Source organism: Anser brachyrhynchus (genome assembly GCF_964034855.1).
Source record: "Anser brachyrhynchus genome assembly, chromosome: 15".
Classification (NCBI taxonomy): domain Eukaryota; kingdom Metazoa; phylum Chordata; class Aves; order Anseriformes; family Anatidae; genus Anser; species Anser brachyrhynchus.
This window is the reverse complement of record NC_137733.1, coordinates 16,977,235-16,995,528: the sequence shown is the minus strand read 5'-3', so window position 1 is coordinate 16,995,528 and position 18,294 is coordinate 16,977,235. Positions and strand designations below refer to the sequence as shown.

Below are 18,294 nucleotides of genomic sequence, written 5' to 3'. Positions count from 1 at the left end.
TTCTGGAGTCCTGGCGAGTCAGAATTGGTGTAATTGTCAGCCATGTGACATCACCTGTGTTGGGACATGTACTTCCAGTTACACAAAGGATATATACGTGGTGTGCTATCCACAAAGATGCTGAATTTTATTGGGAATACCAGCAGGCTTATTTTTAATTTACTCATGATACAAGAAACTTTACCAGGCAAAGGCTGTAAAACTACTATTGCGTTCTGAAAATTTCTTACCCGTACTAGAGGCTTTCTTCTTTTCATGTCTGAGACATAATTTAAGTGATTGTTAGATATTTTGTTTAACGTTTTGATACTCTTCAATTAGACAAATGGACTGAAAAACCAGCTTTTGGAACTCCATTAGAAGAGCATCTCAAGCGCAGTGGTCGTGAAATTGCCGTCCCTATTGAAGCCTGTGTAATGATGCTTTTGGAGACTGGGATGAGAGAGGAGGTAGGTAATACCATATGACGCTCTATGAAAGAAAGGAAAAGCAGCGAGTCAAACTCATGGACTGCTGTCTGTACAAGTTGCGTAAATAATTTTGCTCGTTATTGTAGGTGATAAACCTTTTGCAACAGAAAAGCCTTCAGCGCTATTTGGAATATATTTGAAATGAGTGCGAGTAGATTGAAAAATTACTAATGGGTCAAGAGTGACAGGGGACCAAAACGTTATCAGATGGCAGTGACATTGGGAGAGAGCTCGGTCATATCAGTTTAAGGTGAAGACACTGAACTTTAAACTGCTCTGAAAGAGGCTCTCATAAAAATTCACACTTGTTATAACATGTTTTTACCAGTCAATTACAGTTTGGTTTTTATTATGCAGGGCTTATTCCGAATTGCTGCTGGAGCCTCCAAGTTAAAAAAGCTGAAAGCTGCCTTAGACTGTTCAACTTCACAGCTTGATGAATTTTACTCAGATCCCCATGCTGTTGCAGGTACTGTGAATGTACTGAATCAAAACCAGGTATAAATTGATACAACGCAAGTTTATTCTGTTCATTTAACTGTTGGCTTGCTACAGTGTTGCTCTCTGTGCAGAATAAACTATGAATGGAAGTAAATTGGAAGTCCGATTAGTTGCATAATTTAACATGGATAAGTATAGGGCATACTTGATGTATTTGCATGCCAGAGTGTTGTTTAAAATTCAGGTGGTCACGGTAATTCCATTATCATATTTCTAATGAGAAGAGTGTTAACATGATCAAAGGAGATTAGAGCCATATGTAGCTTTAATAAGGGTGTTGTTCCAAAGAGTTGTTTCATAGCACATGTTTCTGTCAAATTAAGACAAAGGCCTCTTGTGTTAAGTGTTGAGCAGATACTGTGGAAATACTAAGCTGTCCTGATGTTTCATTGGGACTTAGATCCTGTTGCATGGATAAAATCGCAAATCTAAGAACAGTATTTTAAATAAAGGCTGAAAGCATTGGCTAAAAAACTTGCCTATTCCTGGTCTTCATTACAGGTGCCTTGAAATCCTATTTACGAGAGTTGCCAGAACCTTTAATGACCTACAGTCTTTATGAAGAATGGACACAAGCTGCAAAGTAAGTATACTAAAAATAGTTACATAGGTAAATATTTCACATTTCTATCAAATTTGGTGCTTTGTACAACTTCAAAAGAAAAGTCTAAGCTCACACTGCTTTCTTTCCCATTTCTTTTCTAATAAGTAAATATTTTGTCTAACAAATTGTTTTAAATCTTGTGTTGTAGCTTAATATTGTACAAAAATGTGGTGAAGTATCTAGGTATTTTATAATTAAACATAAGGGCTACTCCAGATTACTGGCTTCACAGTGTTGATGCTTAAGCAGGTTTGGTTTTGTTGCAGGTAGAGGTAATTCACAGATTTGAAAAGGAGGTTATTGAATTACTGAATAAAAAACAGTGCATTTATTAGGCATATATGGAAAATTACACAATCATCTTTTCTTATTGTCTGCAGAAATAACAATTTTCTGATCTGGAATTAAGATGTAACAGATTTTTTTTTTCCTTCCAGTATTCAGGACCAGGATAAAAAGCTACAAGAATTATGGAAAATTTGTAACAGATTACCCAAGCATTATCATGCTAATTTCAGGTACATATACACATCTGTTGACTTGCTGCACAGCAGCTTTGATGATAGAGTATGTTCCAAAGTTGATTAGCTGAAACTCTAATCCTTTTATTATCTTCTTGGCCTGATCCTATTCGGTTTGTAAAAGGACATCCTGTTTTATCAAGTAGTTGGTGTACGTTGGCAGTGACAGGCTTTCAGTCAAGGTAGTTCACTACTGGCTGTAGCAAAACAGTGATGCACAGAGCTCTGCCATTTAAAGGGTCCTGCTGTTGGCAATAATACCTGACTTTTCAACAGTTGTGCTCTTCATTATATTTTCTAGTCTTAGAAATATCACCTGGATGTATTTTACATGTGTTATTTTGTATTATTTTACCTTTTGGTTTTGCCTTTTGGGAATGAATTGGAGCAAAACCAACTTGCGATTCCTAAAAGTGTGGAAATTCCATTACATGATGTGAAAATAGCTGCTGAGTAGGTGTTCTCTATCTATTTATTTTTTTTCTGGAGGTCTAATAGTGCTGCTTTGTTAAGGTGGGAGTTGCTTTCTTTTCAACCCGTTCAACATCTGTGATTCGTAGGTAGAAAAGTAGTAGCCAGCCACTACCTAAGGAGGTTGTTAGTTTTGTTGTCTGTATTGTGGGAAGTTGTCTTTAGGAGTTAATTGAATGTTGACTTAGTTGCTTTCAGCAAGGAACATTCTTAGTTTGAAACATCCTTTCAAATGAACAGAACTATTATTTGCCATAAAAGCTAATTATGTCGTAATGTCAGTGATGTACTAGCTTATACCATGCGGTATGGAAAAACTTCCTGTTTCTTTTCTTTATGTAGGTATTTAATCAAATTTTTGGCAAAGCTTGCACAGAACAGTGATGTTAACAAAATGACACCCAGCAATGTTGCGATAGTCTTGGGCCCCAACTTGTTATGGGCAAAGAATGAAGGGTAAGTTGTTTAGGAAAGCTGCAAAACAGAGCTTCCATGAAGCTACAGAATTTTTCAACAGATTGTTTTAAATCATATCGACAATTCACAGCAACAGAGTATTTGCCTAAAAAAGTACTTTGTTTTCTCAACCTGTGCTTCCAGATCCTCTTAGGAATTCACATTTTTTGGATCTTTTTAGGAATGTTTTAAACACCATAAATTTTATTGAATAGGCTAGATTTTACTAAAGTGTGAAGTGGTAGCTACTTAAGATTCTTGATTCATCATGCTTACCATAACATGCCATTTAGGCAAGATTTCTTGTGTTTTATTACTTTGATAGAACTCTGTATATAGTGTTCTACAAATTTCTTCCACAGATCCCTTGCTGAAATGGCAGCAGCAACTTCAGTCCATGTGGTAGCAATTATTGAGCCAATTATTCAGCATGCAGACTGGTTCTTCCCTGGAGGTAAATTCTTGCTCTAGTTAAAGGAATTCTGTATTTGTGATATCCCTGTGCAGGTGAACCTCCAACACCTTTTTTTTTTTTTCCAGTGAGACACCATTTTGTATCTGTATGTCATACGATACATTTTGTCTCTTTTTACCAGATCAAGATTTCAATGTGTCTGGGGCATTTGTTGCAGTTCCTCCTGTTAATTCAAATCACTTGTCGCACACTGGGAATGAATATGAATCTGGGACACTGGAACGGAAGAGGCCTGTTAGTATGGCTGTAATGGAAGGGGATTTATTGAAGAAGGAAAGGTATGTTTCATTCTCAGGTTAGGCTGCAAATCCTCAGTCCTGAGAACTGGACTACTTAGGAGGCTGTAGTTAGACATGCTTTTAGTGGTCTCAGGAAGAGAATTTCATAGAAATACTACAGGTAACAACAGCGATTTATTTCCCCCCATGTTGTTGCAGCCTGAGGAAGATTCAAAGGTAATGTACTGGTATTTCCTTCCAGTTATACTATGTGCATGACTTCATTTAAAAAAAAAAAAAAAAAAGGCAGATATTTACTGCTTCAAATTACCATCTTCCTGTTACAGATTTGGGGGGTCTAAAATCCAGTGAAACACTGTATATAGTAACATCTATCAGTATCTAACTTCTGATATTCCATGGCTTCTTTTCAAAGCCCATAAGCTGAGGTGGTGTTACCTGGTGCCTTCATGATAAGACTTCTGATTTGAAGATGGTACAGTATGCCACAGCAAATAGTAGAATGCTAAAAAATAAAAATAAAACGTGCTGTTTTCCCATATAACATGTAGTATAACACTCATTTATTATTACTCATACCATGAATATGAAAGTGGTGTGCTGTTTTGTTTTTAGCTGTTTATGCAAATGTTGAAATGTTACCTAAGTATTTGTGGCTAGCCACATGCAAATTTATCATTACTGACAGAAGGAGCAGAAGAAAGTCAAGTCAGGATTCAGTCTTGAATGCAACTGGAATAAAATTTGGTTCTAGAATGAATATAGTATACACATTCTAAAATCCATTAGAATTTTAGTCTTTTTATAGTTAAATAGGGGTTCTTTTTTCTCTTTGAATGATGCAAATCATGGAAGCATATATCCTAGTGGTTTTCTTTATCTATCTTGAAATCTGTACAGCAGTGTAGAGGTTTCAACACATCAATTTTGTTTCTATTATGCACTATATTTAAAGAGGAAATACTCTGGTGTGAAAGGAAATGTATGTATTTACATGTAAAATTACTGAGTGTTTCGACCTCATTGTTGTCAATGTCTGTCTTCAAATGTAATTGAGTAGCTTGTTCCACTTTTGTTTAGTTTACCCCTCTGTGCAGATAAGCCAAGTAGTGTTGCATGTCTTAACATTAATGGTGTTATATGCAGAAAACTGAAGCTTTCCTTGTTGCTGCTTTGCATGCTAAGCAGCAGGGGTTGCACTTGTCTTTGTGGGTTGTAACATCCAGTTGTCCTGCTGCTTTAGTTACCTGGTGTTGGCTGGTGTGGTGTGTTTACTCTCTCTTCTTTCTGTAGCTTTGGTGTCAAGGTTATGGACTTCCAAGCAAATCCTCGGAGATGTGGCACTATAAATAGAAAGCACACATCCCCAGCTTTCCAGCCACCACTTCCACCCACAGAGGCTGGCGTGCTGGCTCAGTCTGGAGCGGAGCAGCACTCACAAGCTGCTGTGGCTGAAACAAGCCCAGTAGGTGCTGGTTTTGCTCTCTCTGCTGGCACAGCAGAACAGTTACAAAGTCAAGGAAATGAGGATGTCAGGTAAGAGGTATTGCTTCAGCGGCTTGGCAGGCTGCTTTCAGCAGCAAACTGATTATGTCAGCTGTATCTGCTTCACCAGGCACCTCTTGTAATTAGAAGGCATGTTGTCATGTGCAAAGCCTTCTCAGATGTGGGCAGAAGTGCTACAGAAGAGCTCTCTTGCTATCTATATTTATGACCTTAATTTGAATGTCTGTTCTAGAATCGATCTTACAAAAAAATTCCTGGGGGAAAAGATCTTGAAAAATACTAAAAAAGACTGTACTTTTACTGCCCCCGTTGACCTTTCCAAGTTGTACTCTAGAAGTATTCATATAGTATGACTGTCAGTTTGCTGCTGAAAGAACAAAACCTGCCAGTGGCAATACTAGAAACCAGGTGGTCTTGTTTGTTGCTTCTTGTACATGTTATCTGGACATTGGTTATTTGTCTTTTTGTCTGTAGCAAGTCTTAGTGGTGACCAGACTTGCTTGCTAGAAAACTGGAAGTCAGTTTATCATATTTCTGTATTAGTTTCTTTAGGATAAGCACATATATGAGTTTTGCTATTTATTTACTGTTGAAACTCTGTGCAGTCATGTCCTCAGTATCAGGATACATGGACTCCAAGAGTAATTGCAGTAGCCTTGACTCTTATTTTCATGTATGGTGAAAGCAGCATTTTGCTTTCAATATGCCTGAGGTCTGAGGGATGTAGCAAACCACGTAAAAATGCCTCTAATGCTCTCCAAACATCAATCCCTTGCACAGCATCATACATTAAGCCACCACCATCGAGTTTTATGCAGCACTGATTCTTTTGCATATAGCTTTTGGTTCCAGATGACATTTTTACGAAAACATCTCATTCAGATATCCCCTGTAGACTAGTATTTCCTCCACAGATGTATCTTGTGGTCGAGGCAGCTAAAACGAAACCTTGAGCGTAGTGTCTAAAAGCTACATTTTAAATCTGCACAAACTCTGCGTGCAAGTACTTGCAATTTAATAACAGTATCTGGAGAAGTGAGGGTTGTAATGTGTCAATAAAAGTGATTGAAGGGTGTTTGTCCTTTTGAGATGAGCGAGATGCTGCAAGAGATGCTAAAAGCAGAAATGAGTAAAGACAAAGTGCATAGGAAGAGGAGGAGGTGCTGCCAAGCATCACCTTGTCTGCTTCATACCCAAGTGTTTCATTTCCCCCCAGTTCTACTGTCTTCACAACCAGAAGTCAGAAAGAAAAAACCGAGTTGTCCTTGTGTGAATCTCAAAGATTTTACTGGGATTGTTCCCTCAGATGAGTTCTGGTCTCCCTTGATCAGGGGCAGTGAGGTAAAAGCTTAATTCCAGATAGGGTGGAGAGAAGTTCAGCCAGTGAGTAAGGAAACACGGCTCCCTCCACATCCCCAGCGTTTTCAGTCCCTTAGGCCTCCTGAGGGCTTTCAGAGGCCCCACAGACTTCGGTGAGGACCACATCTGCCTCGTCTGTGTGTTGTATGTAGCAAGTTGGCTTGTGTCTTTTGCTTTTCTGGGAGAGCTTCAGAGTGCCTAATGCTTGGTAACTACATCTACCAGATAACTGCCAGTGAATTGGATGTGATGCTGTGACAATATTCTGAGAAGGCCAACAGCTGCAGGGATGGTGGTTATATTTGATTGAGGAAATGGGAGAAGTCATTTTATATGAACTTACTTGTTGGGACTCTTATTAAAGGACCTACAAAATGCACTGAGGGTGCTCTGGCATGGAGACTGCACTCTAAGTACCAGTATTGTAATTCAAACAGGTATTGCAGCACTGTAAAACTACTTGGATTCCTGATTTAGTTTGGTAGTGGATCTTTTGTACAGGTTTATGTGAAGCTTACTCGTGACTTGTTTGAATAGTTCTAGCAGTGTTTAGTTTGTCAGTAAATTTTCTGAGGTGTTTGAGGGTCACAACTGGAGCACAGTTGATAATGTAAACTGTAATTGATGCGGTTGATCTGAACAAGGCATTTTGTAATCATCTTCTAATTTAGGATTTTTAATTTTCAGTACCTCAAAACCTAAGGACAGCGCGTCTTCAGCTACTCCTCCACCTGTGAGAAATGGTGGGCATGCGAGCATTGTCCAAAACCAGTCAGCAAGTAGCACTAATCAGCTTTCTGTTAATCAGCCACAGAATGCAGCAGGTCCCAGTCCCCATTCAATGAGGAGAGGTGTGTTTTTTCATTTGTTTTTCGAAGCATTAAGTTCCAATTCATTACATACTGCAGAAATGCTTTCTAAAATAACTTTACCGGTATCTCTTCCTTTATTCCAGATAATGGTTTAGTTCCTTTGCATTTCACTAAGGCCTAGCTAAATGAATCTTCGGAATGCTGGTAGTAATGTTACCAGCACTTTTAATGAAATCACTCAAAGGCTGTTGCTTAGTAAACCAGTGTATATGTGTTTCTGTAGCTTCCTACTGATAACCACTTTTATTTGATAATACAATACTCGATTTTGATAATGTACTTAAGGGTTGTTTAGAGCTACTAACTCCTTTTTTTTTTTCAGGAGTTTGGTTTTACAACATTCAACCATGAAATCTCACCTTTTATCTTCACAGCTGTTAAAAAGCCTGCACCAGCACCTCCCAAGCCAGCCAACCCACCACCAGGGCAGCCAGCAAGCCAGAGCTCTGCCTCAGCTGCTCAGCCACCTTCTATCTCACCAAAACCACCTGCCAGAAGTTCTTCTCCTCCTGCCCAGCATGCAAACCAAGGAGCAGCCCAGACCTCCAGCTCCCAGGTTTCTGCACCTCGGCGATACTCCAGCAGCCTTTCCCCAATACAAGCTCCCAGCCATCCGCCACCACAGCCCCCAACACAGGCTACTCCTCCACTGCAGCCCAAATCAAACAGTCAAGCATCTCCTCCTGCTGCAGCCAGCAGTGAGCACGGACCAGAGCAGCCCTGTTACACTCCTCCGCAGACTCCAACACCACCCGATACACCCCCTCTAGGAAAACATAGTACTAGTTCCCCATCGTCACAGTCATCTACTCAAGAAACCTCTCAGTCTCACTCTCCACCTCACAGCGGCACACTGCCAAGGCCACGGCCAGTGCCTAAACCCAGAAACAGACCCAGTATTCCCCCTCCGCCTCATCCTCCTTCTCAGCTGGCTGGAGATGGTATTATTGCAAATCCCACCCAAACAGCTTCCAAAATAGTAACAGGTGAGTGGATTCCTTCATATTCGGTGTCTCCTCAGGGACCGGGAATGAAGAAAATGTCTGTAGCTGTAATTTTTTCTACGAAAAACTGAAAAGGACAAGTACCAGCTAGAATACAAAATTGTTAATTTTCAGTTAAAATAAAATGCTCACATTCCCCATGCACAGATCAGGTTTTGGGACATCTTCCCCAGATAGTGAATGTCTTCATTCTTGAGGCAGAAGTGCTTGGGAAGAAGTGTGCAATAGCTTGCTTTTTTTTCTTCCTGCTTGGGAAGCAAGACACTAGTGTAGCAACCAGCTCTGCAGGGCTTTCTCTGGCCTTGGCACTGTAGCAGTCTCAGGCTTATGCCTTTGTTGTTGAAAAGACAAATACTTGGAGGAGAGAGAAGATGCAGCCAAGGACAGTATATTTCAGGATACACGGGAGATAATAAATGAGCAATGTAGTCACTGATACATGTTCTGATAGGAAAGGTACTAACACAGAGGATGTTCTACCCTATGAGAATGAAGCCTTCTGATGTCCTTTTAAGTCAGACATCCAGAAGCTGAAGAATCAAGTGCATTTAACTGTGTATCTTAGGCCAATTTCTAGATAGATCTTCATGTTTTAAATGCAGACTTTTTTGTGCTTTGAGACATTCATGAATTAGAGACCAATTTTCTATTTTCTCACAGGAACTTCATGAAGTTTGTAGTTATTACCTTGATAGGGGTAATGTTAATTTAAGTCTTGGAAAAAAAATTAACTGCTAAAGACAATAAAAGTTAGCAGATCTCGAAATGTGCTCCTGAAAGGTTTATTTTAGGAAGTTCTGAAGGAAGAGATAATGTAAAATACTAACGCTTTTAATTCTACTTATATTCAATAATGGTTAAAATTTTCTAATGACACTGCAGCTTCTGTACAATAAGACTAATGTTTTGGAATGCAAAGTATAAATTCTGTTGCCTAATAGCTTTACCCCATGATGCCTTCACAGGTGGGGATGGTTACTGCGAATAAGGTTTGTACTTACTAGAAACATGCAATATAAGCTAAAACGCTCCTGCACAGCAATATTTTTTTGTAGCTTTATTTTGTATATGCGCTTTGGAATATGTGCTCTCTGTCAACTCTGTATGTTATTTCATTACTACATATCATTCTGGTTGTAAGAGATACTAGGCCCTATGCTTAATTTTAATAGTCCTGTGAACATTAATTTATACTTCAGAACAAATCATAAAAATAACTATTTTGAATAACACTTCACACAGTTACCAGGTGTGAAGCAGTGACCCATATAAAATGAGGTTTCTTCTCATCAGTGCAGGCAAATATTGCAGCTCATGTTTTTTCCTTCAGTATTTTGTGGTTGCATTTTAATGTAGCTTTCACATTAGGTTTTCAGTTATTTTTAACTACTTGGAATTTATTTGGCAAAATACACATTCCTGTGACTAAACCCCTTTGCAGATGCAGCAGCATCTGCATTCTGGCATGTTTGCATTTGCATTCTGTCAGCTCCAGTCTCACTAATAGTACTAGTCTGTTCAATCGCAGCTGCCAAACAGCACGTTAATAATCTTATTGTTCATGGATAATGGTTTGGAAATGCTACCTTTTTAAGATATCAACTGCATGGCAGGCTGGAAAAGTTAAAGCTACATTCCTGAATAATCTCAAGATTTGACTGCTTACAGGAAAGACTCTTAAATTAGCATTCTATTAATATTAGAATTCAGAAATAAGGCTAAGTTTGGGATCTTTACAGTGCTTGCAAATAAGCTGAGAATGGGAACTGTGCTGATGAGTCAAACTTCAAGCAAAGACTTAAACTTAATTTCGAAGTCATGTTTCATATGTTGACTATGCTTGTTTTCATTTTGGAATTTTTCTGGTTCTGAGGGAAACTGTTCTAATGATAGCAGACAAACAAGATTTGTTTTACCCTAATGTAACTGGAGAAATACTTGCATTCTAAACAATATACAGCTGGTCTGCAGGGGGCTGCTTAATTAGTGGAGGAGTTTAAGTTACACAAACAAAGCATCTGCCATATGAGAACAATTGTGAATTGACCAGAGGATTGTAAATTGTTGTAAGAACTTACAGTTAGTGCTGAATTTCAGGGATAGTCCATTTTCAGTCATTACAGGCATGAGATACACAGCTGTCTTGTACTTTGAATAAATTAAAAAATAATACTGAAATTAAGAACAGATTATTAACCTGAAAATATTGAAATTGAAAAGACTAAATATCATTCCTCCCTAGTGCAAACCTTAGCAAATTGGCCATGTAAGTTGTATATGGTAAGCAATAGTATGAAAGCTACCATGCAGGAGAGTCAGTAAAGGAAAGCTGATGAAGAATCATTCTTTAGCAAAGCTGGTAAAGGAACCTTAAAATTTTAGTGTGTCTTGGAAAACAAACAAAGACCTTCCACCAAAAAAAAAAAAGAACATTTAAAGCAATAGCCAAACTTACCTACAGCAGTACACTCAGTGAGGATCATCCAACTTTTCCAGATCAATCTGTTTTTAAAAAAGAATTAATAGTTGCTATGAATTAACATCACTGCATATTATGTAAGAGTATCTGCTCTAACATTTACACATGTAAGCGTTTATTTTTAAACAGTCTGATACCATAAACTGTCTTATCTAATTCACAGTGTGAAATAGCTATTTTTAATTTTAACCTTAAATAGTGAAGCAACGGAAAACAGGAATTATGGAAGCCAAAAATAAGTTGTAAGCAAACTTCCTTATATCAGAACTGGAATTCTGAACCATTTTCAGGATAACGAATTCCTTTGTCCGTATGCTGGACAGTAATGTCTCAAATTCTATTTATGGTATTGAAGTTATGAGCCCTTGGAAAGAATATTCTAATCAAAAATTTTATTAAATAATCTAGATGTTTGACCTGCATTCAGTAGGAACTGTATTGGAAAGTTCAATGGTAAGGAAAAGGCATATGATTGGCCAAAAGTGTTGCTGATTCATAATCATGTGTGTGCTAATGCCCACTACTAACCCGTCACAAATAACACTGCTTGCTTGTATTATCATTAGCGTGGCATGCAAAAAGCATGGCTGTTTTATGCTTGCTTTTACATTAACGTACTAAAAGTACTGGAGAGAAGAATATGTAAAATTCATGTTTTGACTGGGCAGTTTCACGTTGTACTTTTTCCACTTACAGAAAATCACACAGAAATCCGTGGTTTTAGTACAGTGGTTCATTTTATATTCAGTGTTAGCTGTACTGTTGTTTATCACACATTTCTTTCCTGTGTCATGTCACACTTTCAGATACCTCCTCTTCTGATTCATCCTTGAGTATGCAGTAGTGGTAGGGAGAACTTCTGTGTCTGCTTCTAAAGTTGAAGTACATCTTTTGAATCATATTTTAAATGAAAATTCAGCAGTACTGTGGGTAATGATAGATATTAGGGTGCAGGATCTCTGCTATTCGGATTCTGTGCTCACCTCTTCTAGGGCCCAGCTTGTTGTGGAACGTTTTGAGTAAGAGACTGTGTAAGAATTTGGGAAATTGCATAACAGCAGTTTATTCTTCTATGTAAGGGTGCTTCTAATAACAATAGTGAAAATGCCTAAAAAAAATCTAAAGTTAAAAACAAATCAACTAGCTTTGAAAGTACTTACATTTTTATCCGTTGTAGAAACAAGCATCGTAGTTGGGATAAAGGGGAGCTGCTGATGCTAGGAAGTTTGGTTTCATGGATCAGCAGGGTTTTAGTTTAAATATTGTGAATGTGAGGCTAAGTGAAAAGGTTTGATTTTAAAGTAGCCGCAGTAATTATTTTCTTCATTGCTATCAAGGGTCTACTGAACATGTGTCTTCCTGTAGACGCAACACAGCCTTGTTCACGGTCCTGCAAGCAGGGCACTGGTCTTCAGAATGAGAATGGGGGCTGGGGAGAGGAGTCTTCTTTAAAGATTCACCCTGGTGGATGGCATTTAACAAGTCGTAACAGTACCGGTGTTTTGTTCTGTGCCTTCTGGATTTTTTTTATTTACCACTAAAATTTTAATACAGGACTTGGGAGAAAATGTATGGCTCACACCTCACAGAAAGCATTAATCCTAGAATAAAGGTTTTGTGAATGTTCTAGTAGTGCACATTTGACTGTCCTGTGCAAGACAAGTCAGTTGGTGTCAGGAAACAATATGGTACAGTTCCAGCTGTTATATTAGCTGTGTCACTACGGAATTACTGCAGATTACAAGAGTGCCAGCCAGCCTTATGCAGTGGGCCTGAGAAAGAAGTGGGGGAGGCTGCACTCAAACCTTCTGTTCTCTATGTGCTTTGGCCTCTTCCATGTCACTCACTTAGCTCGAAGGTTTTCAACTCGAACATTTACAACGTAACTACTATACTAAAGTTAAGACTTTAATGCTTAAGATACAATTCAAAGTCTTTACAAGATTCCTGTTGATGTCACCTTAGTTTAAAAGCAAGCTGTTTATTTGGATTTGTTGATCTGAACATGCACTCATCACTTCTGCAAGTCTTAGGTGATGTTTACTTGGATGATGGCCTAGGTGCCAAAGTTTATGCCGAGTGGCAATCCTGTTTTTGATATTACTGTCTGGAGTGTAATATCACTCCTGTGAGGATTTGAGGAACGTGATATTAAATCACACTTGATTCCTTCCGTTCTTCAGAAATAAGTGCTTTTCTTAGTGTACCTAAAATAAAGGTATGGAGGAGAAGCAACCCAAAGATCAGATTTTTAGTTTGGCTTAGCCTTTTCCTGTTTTTGTGTGCACATGCCCATATGTTCCAGCCCTCTGTTAGCAGAGCCTTTGTTGATCTTTCCTTTCCCTTTTCTTTCTAAGGAAATGCACCAGAAATACACTGTTGAATGCGATGTCACTGTCCAGACTGCTAAATTTGCTGTTTCATTTTTTGTGCAGACTCTAATTCCAGTATTCAAGAACCACTTCAAAACGCTTCTCCAGAGCTTCTTACAGAGACAGCGAGCAAAGAACTGCACAACCATCTCACGCTAGATGTTGACAATGATACGGAAAGCACTGCTCTATAGAGGAAACTCTCAAACTTTTTGTACTTTCCTCTCCTGGTGGGAAAACTAACAGACTTAACAGTGAAAAGCTTCTTCTGACAAAATGGCAAACCTGTGCAGAGTTCTGGCTTGTGAGTCACTGCAAAAGTGATTGAGCCATTCAGAAGAAGTTGAATGATCTGTGTCTCAGCAATGGTTTTCAGAATCGTGGATAGAAGAAATTAATTAATGCAGAAACTTGCATAGGAAGCATAATTGCTGCTAATACAACTGGTATTAGCAAATATTCCAAACGATTAAGAAGCAAAACGTTAGTTATTTAAAGCGCATGTATTATGGAAATAATCTTTTTAATGTCATGGTTAGACTTTTATTTCTAGTTCTTAAGACATTACAAGGAGATGCCTTGCAAGAGACATTCCCTCACTGATTTGCTGCAGATTCTTTTTAAAAACATGAACCAAAAAATGTCGGAGTGCTGGTGGTGACTGCTGGTTATCAGTTGCCTCATCAAAACTGTGGACGTATTCTAGTGCCTTGAAGGACTGTCATACTGTAGAAGGAAACTTACTGTATCTTTAATCATTTCATTGCTACTCAATGATCGATACTTAATACTTATTTCATAGTTATTTGTATTAACCAAGCCTGCTTTTGTTTATGTGAAACTTGCAAGAGTTCTGAGGTAAAACTGTGGAAGTGTTTTTTTTGTGCTTTCATTGAAAATGGTTGAATTTTGAAAGAACTTTGAACAGCTGGTTTGATGCATCGGTTGGTGAACGTTTATAAAAATTAAAGACCATCTTTTGTCAGCCTGAGGCTTGTTTATTGGCGTGCACACGGAGCACCCGTGGTTCGCGCTCCGTCAGAAGCAGAGTTCTGCCCTGGAGGCCGTGTGCTCCTCCCCGGGGCTCCGCAGCTAGCGGGGCGCTGCCTGCTCCGCGCGCTCTTTCTTTCACGGGCTGCAGAAGACGTGGCCTGGGACTGAAGGTGCCTCTTCCGTAACACGTGGATCCCTGGGGAATGGCAGGAGAAGCGCTGGGCACAGCCTGGATCGTGCAGAGAAGCGGGAGGGAACGGGCCATACTGTTTCTGAGAACGGGAGGTGGGGCAGAAGAGGAAATCAGACCCCAGGGGTAACGCTCCCGTAACTACTGAAGTTAGCTGCGTTCCCCAGGGGACGCGTGGCTCTCGGTGACAAACCCCGCGCGTTTTGGCTGCGCTGTCCTTGATGCCGCATCAGAAAGAGCCTGGCTGCCCCCTGCCCTCTGCTCAGGTGCGCCTTGGGAGGGAAGGCGCCTGCTGGTAGCGGGTCACCGCTCCAGCCCCCAACGAGCGTTCCGAGCCCCTGAGCCCCGCGCTGCCCCCCGATCGGTTTCAGCCCGGTTACCGGCCCAGCCCCGCAGCTCAGCGCTCCCCAGGGGCCGCAGGGCTCCTGCCGTCACGCGGGGGGGCCGCAGCCTCGGGGCCTCCGGGGGCGCAGCAGCAGCAGCAGCAGAGCCCCGCGGGCAGCGCGACCCGCGCGTGGCGCTCCCGGGGCTCCGGTCGGCCACAGGGCGGGCACGGAGCCACCCGGCGGGGCCCTGGCGGGGCGGTTTTGTAACGCTGCCGCGCTGCCCCGCCGGGTGCCCGTGCCCGCAGGCCTGCTCGGAAGGCGGTGCGGCTGTGGCGCGCTGCGGGGCGGAAACCGGGGCCGTTCCGCACAGCCCGGCTGTCCCGGGCCCACCCCGGCGCGCTGCGACCGGACCCGCGGCTCGGGGCCGCTCCCGGCGCTCGGCGGCTGCGCCCGGCCCGGGCCAGACCCCGCCCCTCGTCGCGCGCGGCCCCGCCCCGCCCAATCCTCGTCCTGCTCCTGTCAAGCAGGAACCGCCCCCCCGCCCCGCCCCGCCCAATCCCCGTGCTGGCCCTGTCAGGATGGACCCGCCCCTTTTCAGGCGCTTCTCCGCTCCGCCCAATCATCGTCCGAGCCCTGTCAGGACGGACCCGCCCCTTTTCAGGCGCGGCACCGCCCCGTCCAATCCCCGTGCTGGCCCTGTCAGGATGGACCCGCCCCTTTTCAGGCGCTTCTCCGCTCCGTCCAATCATCGTCCGAGTCCTGTCAGGATGGACCCGCCCCTTTTCAGGTGCTTCTCCGCTCCGCCCAATCATCGTCCGAGCCCTGTCAGGACGGACCCGCCCCTTGTCAGGCGCGGCACCGCCCCGTCCAATCCCCGTGCTGGCCCTGTCAGGATGGACCCGCCCCTTTTCAGGCGCTTCTCCGCTCCGTCCAATCATCGTCCTGCTCCTGTCAGGATGGACCCGCCCCTTTTCAGGTGCTTCTCCGCTCCGCCCAATCATCGTCCGAGCCCTGTCAGGACGGACCCGCCCCTTTTCAGGCGCTTCTCCGCTCCGCCCAATCATCGTCCGAGCCCTGTCAGGACGGACCCGCCCCTTTTCAGGCGCTTCTCCGCTCCGCCCAATCATCGTCCGAGTCCTGTCAGGACGGACCCGCCCCTTTTCAGGCGCTTCTCCGCTCCGCCCAATCATCGTCCGAGCCCTGTCAGGACGGACCCGCCCCTTTTCAGGCGCTTCTCCGCTCCGCCCAATCATCGTCCGAGTCCTGTCAGGACGGACCCGCCCATTGTCAGGCGCGGCTCCGCCCCACCGAATCGCCGTCCCGGCCCTGTCAGGATGGACTCGCCCCGCCCCGCCCCGCCCGGCCCCGCTCACCGAGCCCGGCCCCCGGCAGCTCCCGCCCCGCCCCGCCCCGCCCGTGCCGCTCCCCACCGTGTCCCGGCCCGCCGGCCCTGGTCCGCCCGACCCCGGTGCCCGCCCTGTCAGGCCGGAGCCGCCTCCCGACCCTGCCCTCCCCGTCAGGGCTCGCTGCGGCCCGGCCGCCCGGGGACCCCCCCCGCCACCAGCGTCCTGGAGACGCAGCCCGGCGGAGGCACGGGGAGCCCGGTCCCGTCCCGTCCCTCCCGTACCGTCCCGTCTCGCCCCCTCCCGGGGCGTCCGGCCCGTTTCCCTCCGCGCCTTGCCCGGACACCGAACACGGCCTCTGCGGGGCTGTTGGGGGAGGGAGCGGGCCCTTGACAACTTCCCGCCGCGCCAGGAGCGAGCACGGCGGGGCCGCGGTCCCGGGACAGTCCCCGGCGGACGCTGCCGGGCGGGCGGCAGCGCTGCGGCGCCACGGACGCGAAAGGCGAGGGGGCGGGGCCGAACTGACAGAGTCAGGGCCGGGATTGGGCAGAGCGAGGCCGAGCGAGACCGGATTGGGTGGGCAGGGAGTTGCTGTGGGCAGTGATTGGGCGGGGCGGGACAAGGCGGGGTGGGAGGCGGGCCCGGCCTGAGAGGGCCGAGGCAGGGATTGGACGGAGCAAGGCGGGACGGGATTGGTTCCAGCTGTAGCTGCTGAGGTCAGGGATTGGCTGTCACCTACCGCGGGGCGGGGCCGAGGGTGTCAAATAGAGCACGTGGCGGAGCAGCTGTCACAGTGTGAAGACGACGACGACGGTGACGGATGAAAATAGGGGCGGCGTCAGCAGAATGGGGTGAGCTGATGGTGACGAGAGGGTGGGCAAGAGGAACGGGTTCTTGGGTACCTAAAGGAATGGGGTGGGCCGGGGCGCGGCGGGGCGCGGTGGCGGGCGGCCGGGCCGGGGCGCGGCCGGGGCGCGGCCGGGGCGCGGCCGGGGCGCGGCCGGGCCGGGCCGGGGCGCGGCCGGGCCGGGCCGGGGCGCGGCGGCGGGCGGCCGGGCGGCGCGTGGCGGCGGGCATTTAATGAGAATATCAGTAACAGTCGTGATTGATGTGTGATATTTTAATAATTTGACAGCTGGAAGAAGCCAAAACAAAAATGAAATGGACCAGGGGAAAAACATGAAATCCCAATGCAAGTGGCGAGTGTCCGGTACTGATGTGTAGAGCTTGACATAAACGGATGCAAGGAGCTGGACAGGAGGTGTGGAAGAATAGTGCTAGCAAGAGAAATGTGCTGGAAAAGAAAAGGTAGGATATAAAAATCATTCTTCGTGGGGGAAACGGGGAAAAGAGGTGAAGTTGTAGAACAGGAGCTGAGAAAGAGAAAGTAGACCTGAGCAGAAGAGGAGCTGAATAATAAAGCTTTTTTGGGGAAAAATGGGGCAACGGCTGAAATCACTGACTCTGAGTTGTGTTTTTAAATCTTTGGAGGAAATGTGGGGCAAAAGCTGAACTCCCTGGGAAGAGGCTGAGAGAGAAGGGCTGGTCCTGAGCTGAAGAGGAGCTGAATAATAAAGCTTTTTTGGGGAAAAATGGGGCAACAGCTGGAATCACTGACTCTGAGTTGTTTTTGTTTTTTTTTAATTTTTCTGGGGAAATGGGCAAGAGCTGAAATTCTTGGGTGGGAGCTAAGACTCCACATGCAAGAGGGGAATTGGGGGAGCAAAAGGTGAAATCATGGGAAAGAGCTGAGCAAAAAGTGCTGGACCTGAGCTGAAGAGGAGCTGAAAAATAAAGCTTTTTGGGGAAAAATGGGGCAAAAGCTGAAATCACTGACTCTGAGGTTTTTTTTTAAACATTTGGGGGAGAACGTGGGGAAGAGCTGAACTCCCTGGGAAGAGGCTGAGGGAGAAGAGCTGGTCCTGAGCTGAAGAGGAGCTGAAAAATAAAGCTTTTTTGGGGGGAAAAATGGGGCAACAGCTGGAATCACTGACTCTGAGTTGTGTTTGTTTTTTAATTTTTCTGGCGACATGGGCAAGAGCTGAAATTCTTGGGTGGGAGCTAAGACTCCACATTCAATAGGGGAAATGGGGGAGCAAAAGGTGAAATCTTG

The 18,294-nt window shown here is 44.3% G+C and overlaps 2 protein-coding genes and 1 long non-coding RNA gene across 8 annotated transcripts in view; 2 read left to right on the top strand and 1 right to left on the bottom strand.

The window, feature by feature from the left end:
* The window catches only part of ARHGAP17 (Rho GTPase activating protein 17), a 42,305-nt gene extending 27,991 nt beyond the window's left edge, over window positions 1-14,314 (top strand). Inside the window, exons 10-22 of one of the 6 annotated variants that reach the window (XM_080556761.1) lie at window positions 322-449; window positions 828-939; window positions 1,473-1,554; window positions 2,013-2,093; window positions 2,910-3,023; window positions 3,386-3,477; window positions 3,620-3,776; window positions 5,031-5,273; window positions 7,290-7,453; window positions 7,849-8,460; window positions 9,444-9,467; window positions 11,366-11,410; window positions 13,393-13,532. In XM_080556761.1, coding sequence (XP_080412887.1) covers window positions 322-449; window positions 828-939; window positions 1,473-1,554; window positions 2,013-2,093; window positions 2,910-3,023; window positions 3,386-3,477; window positions 3,620-3,776; window positions 5,031-5,273; window positions 7,290-7,453; window positions 7,849-8,460; window positions 9,444-9,466 — 1,808 coding nt within the window. In that variant the 3' untranslated portion in view covers window position 9,467; window positions 11,366-11,410; window positions 13,393-13,532. Of the gene's footprint in view, window positions 1-321; window positions 450-827; window positions 940-1,472; window positions 1,555-2,012; window positions 2,094-2,909; window positions 3,024-3,385; window positions 3,478-3,619; window positions 3,777-5,030; window positions 5,274-7,289; window positions 7,454-7,848; window positions 8,461-9,443; window positions 9,468-11,365; window positions 11,411-13,392 lie in introns of all 6 variants that reach the window. The other 5 variants (XM_080556762.1, XM_080556760.1, XM_080556764.1 and 2 more) reach the window with 5 other exon arrangements.
* Window positions 13,961-18,294, bottom strand: part of TEX47 (testis expressed 47) — a gene marked incomplete at its 5' end in the record, with an annotated part of 30,539 nt that continues 26,205 nt past the window's right edge. The window contains one exon of the mRNA XM_080556775.1: window positions 13,961-14,594. Within this exon, the coding sequence (XP_080412901.1) occupies window positions 14,458-14,594 (137 nt within the window). The 3' untranslated portion in view covers window positions 13,961-14,457. The remainder of the gene's footprint in view (window positions 14,595-18,294) is intronic.
* LOC308178067 lies at window positions 16,812-17,789 on the top strand. Its single transcript, XR_013939554.1, has 3 exons — window positions 16,812-17,032; window positions 17,317-17,489; window positions 17,673-17,789. It is a non-coding gene; the product is annotated as an uncharacterized lncRNA (long non-coding RNA).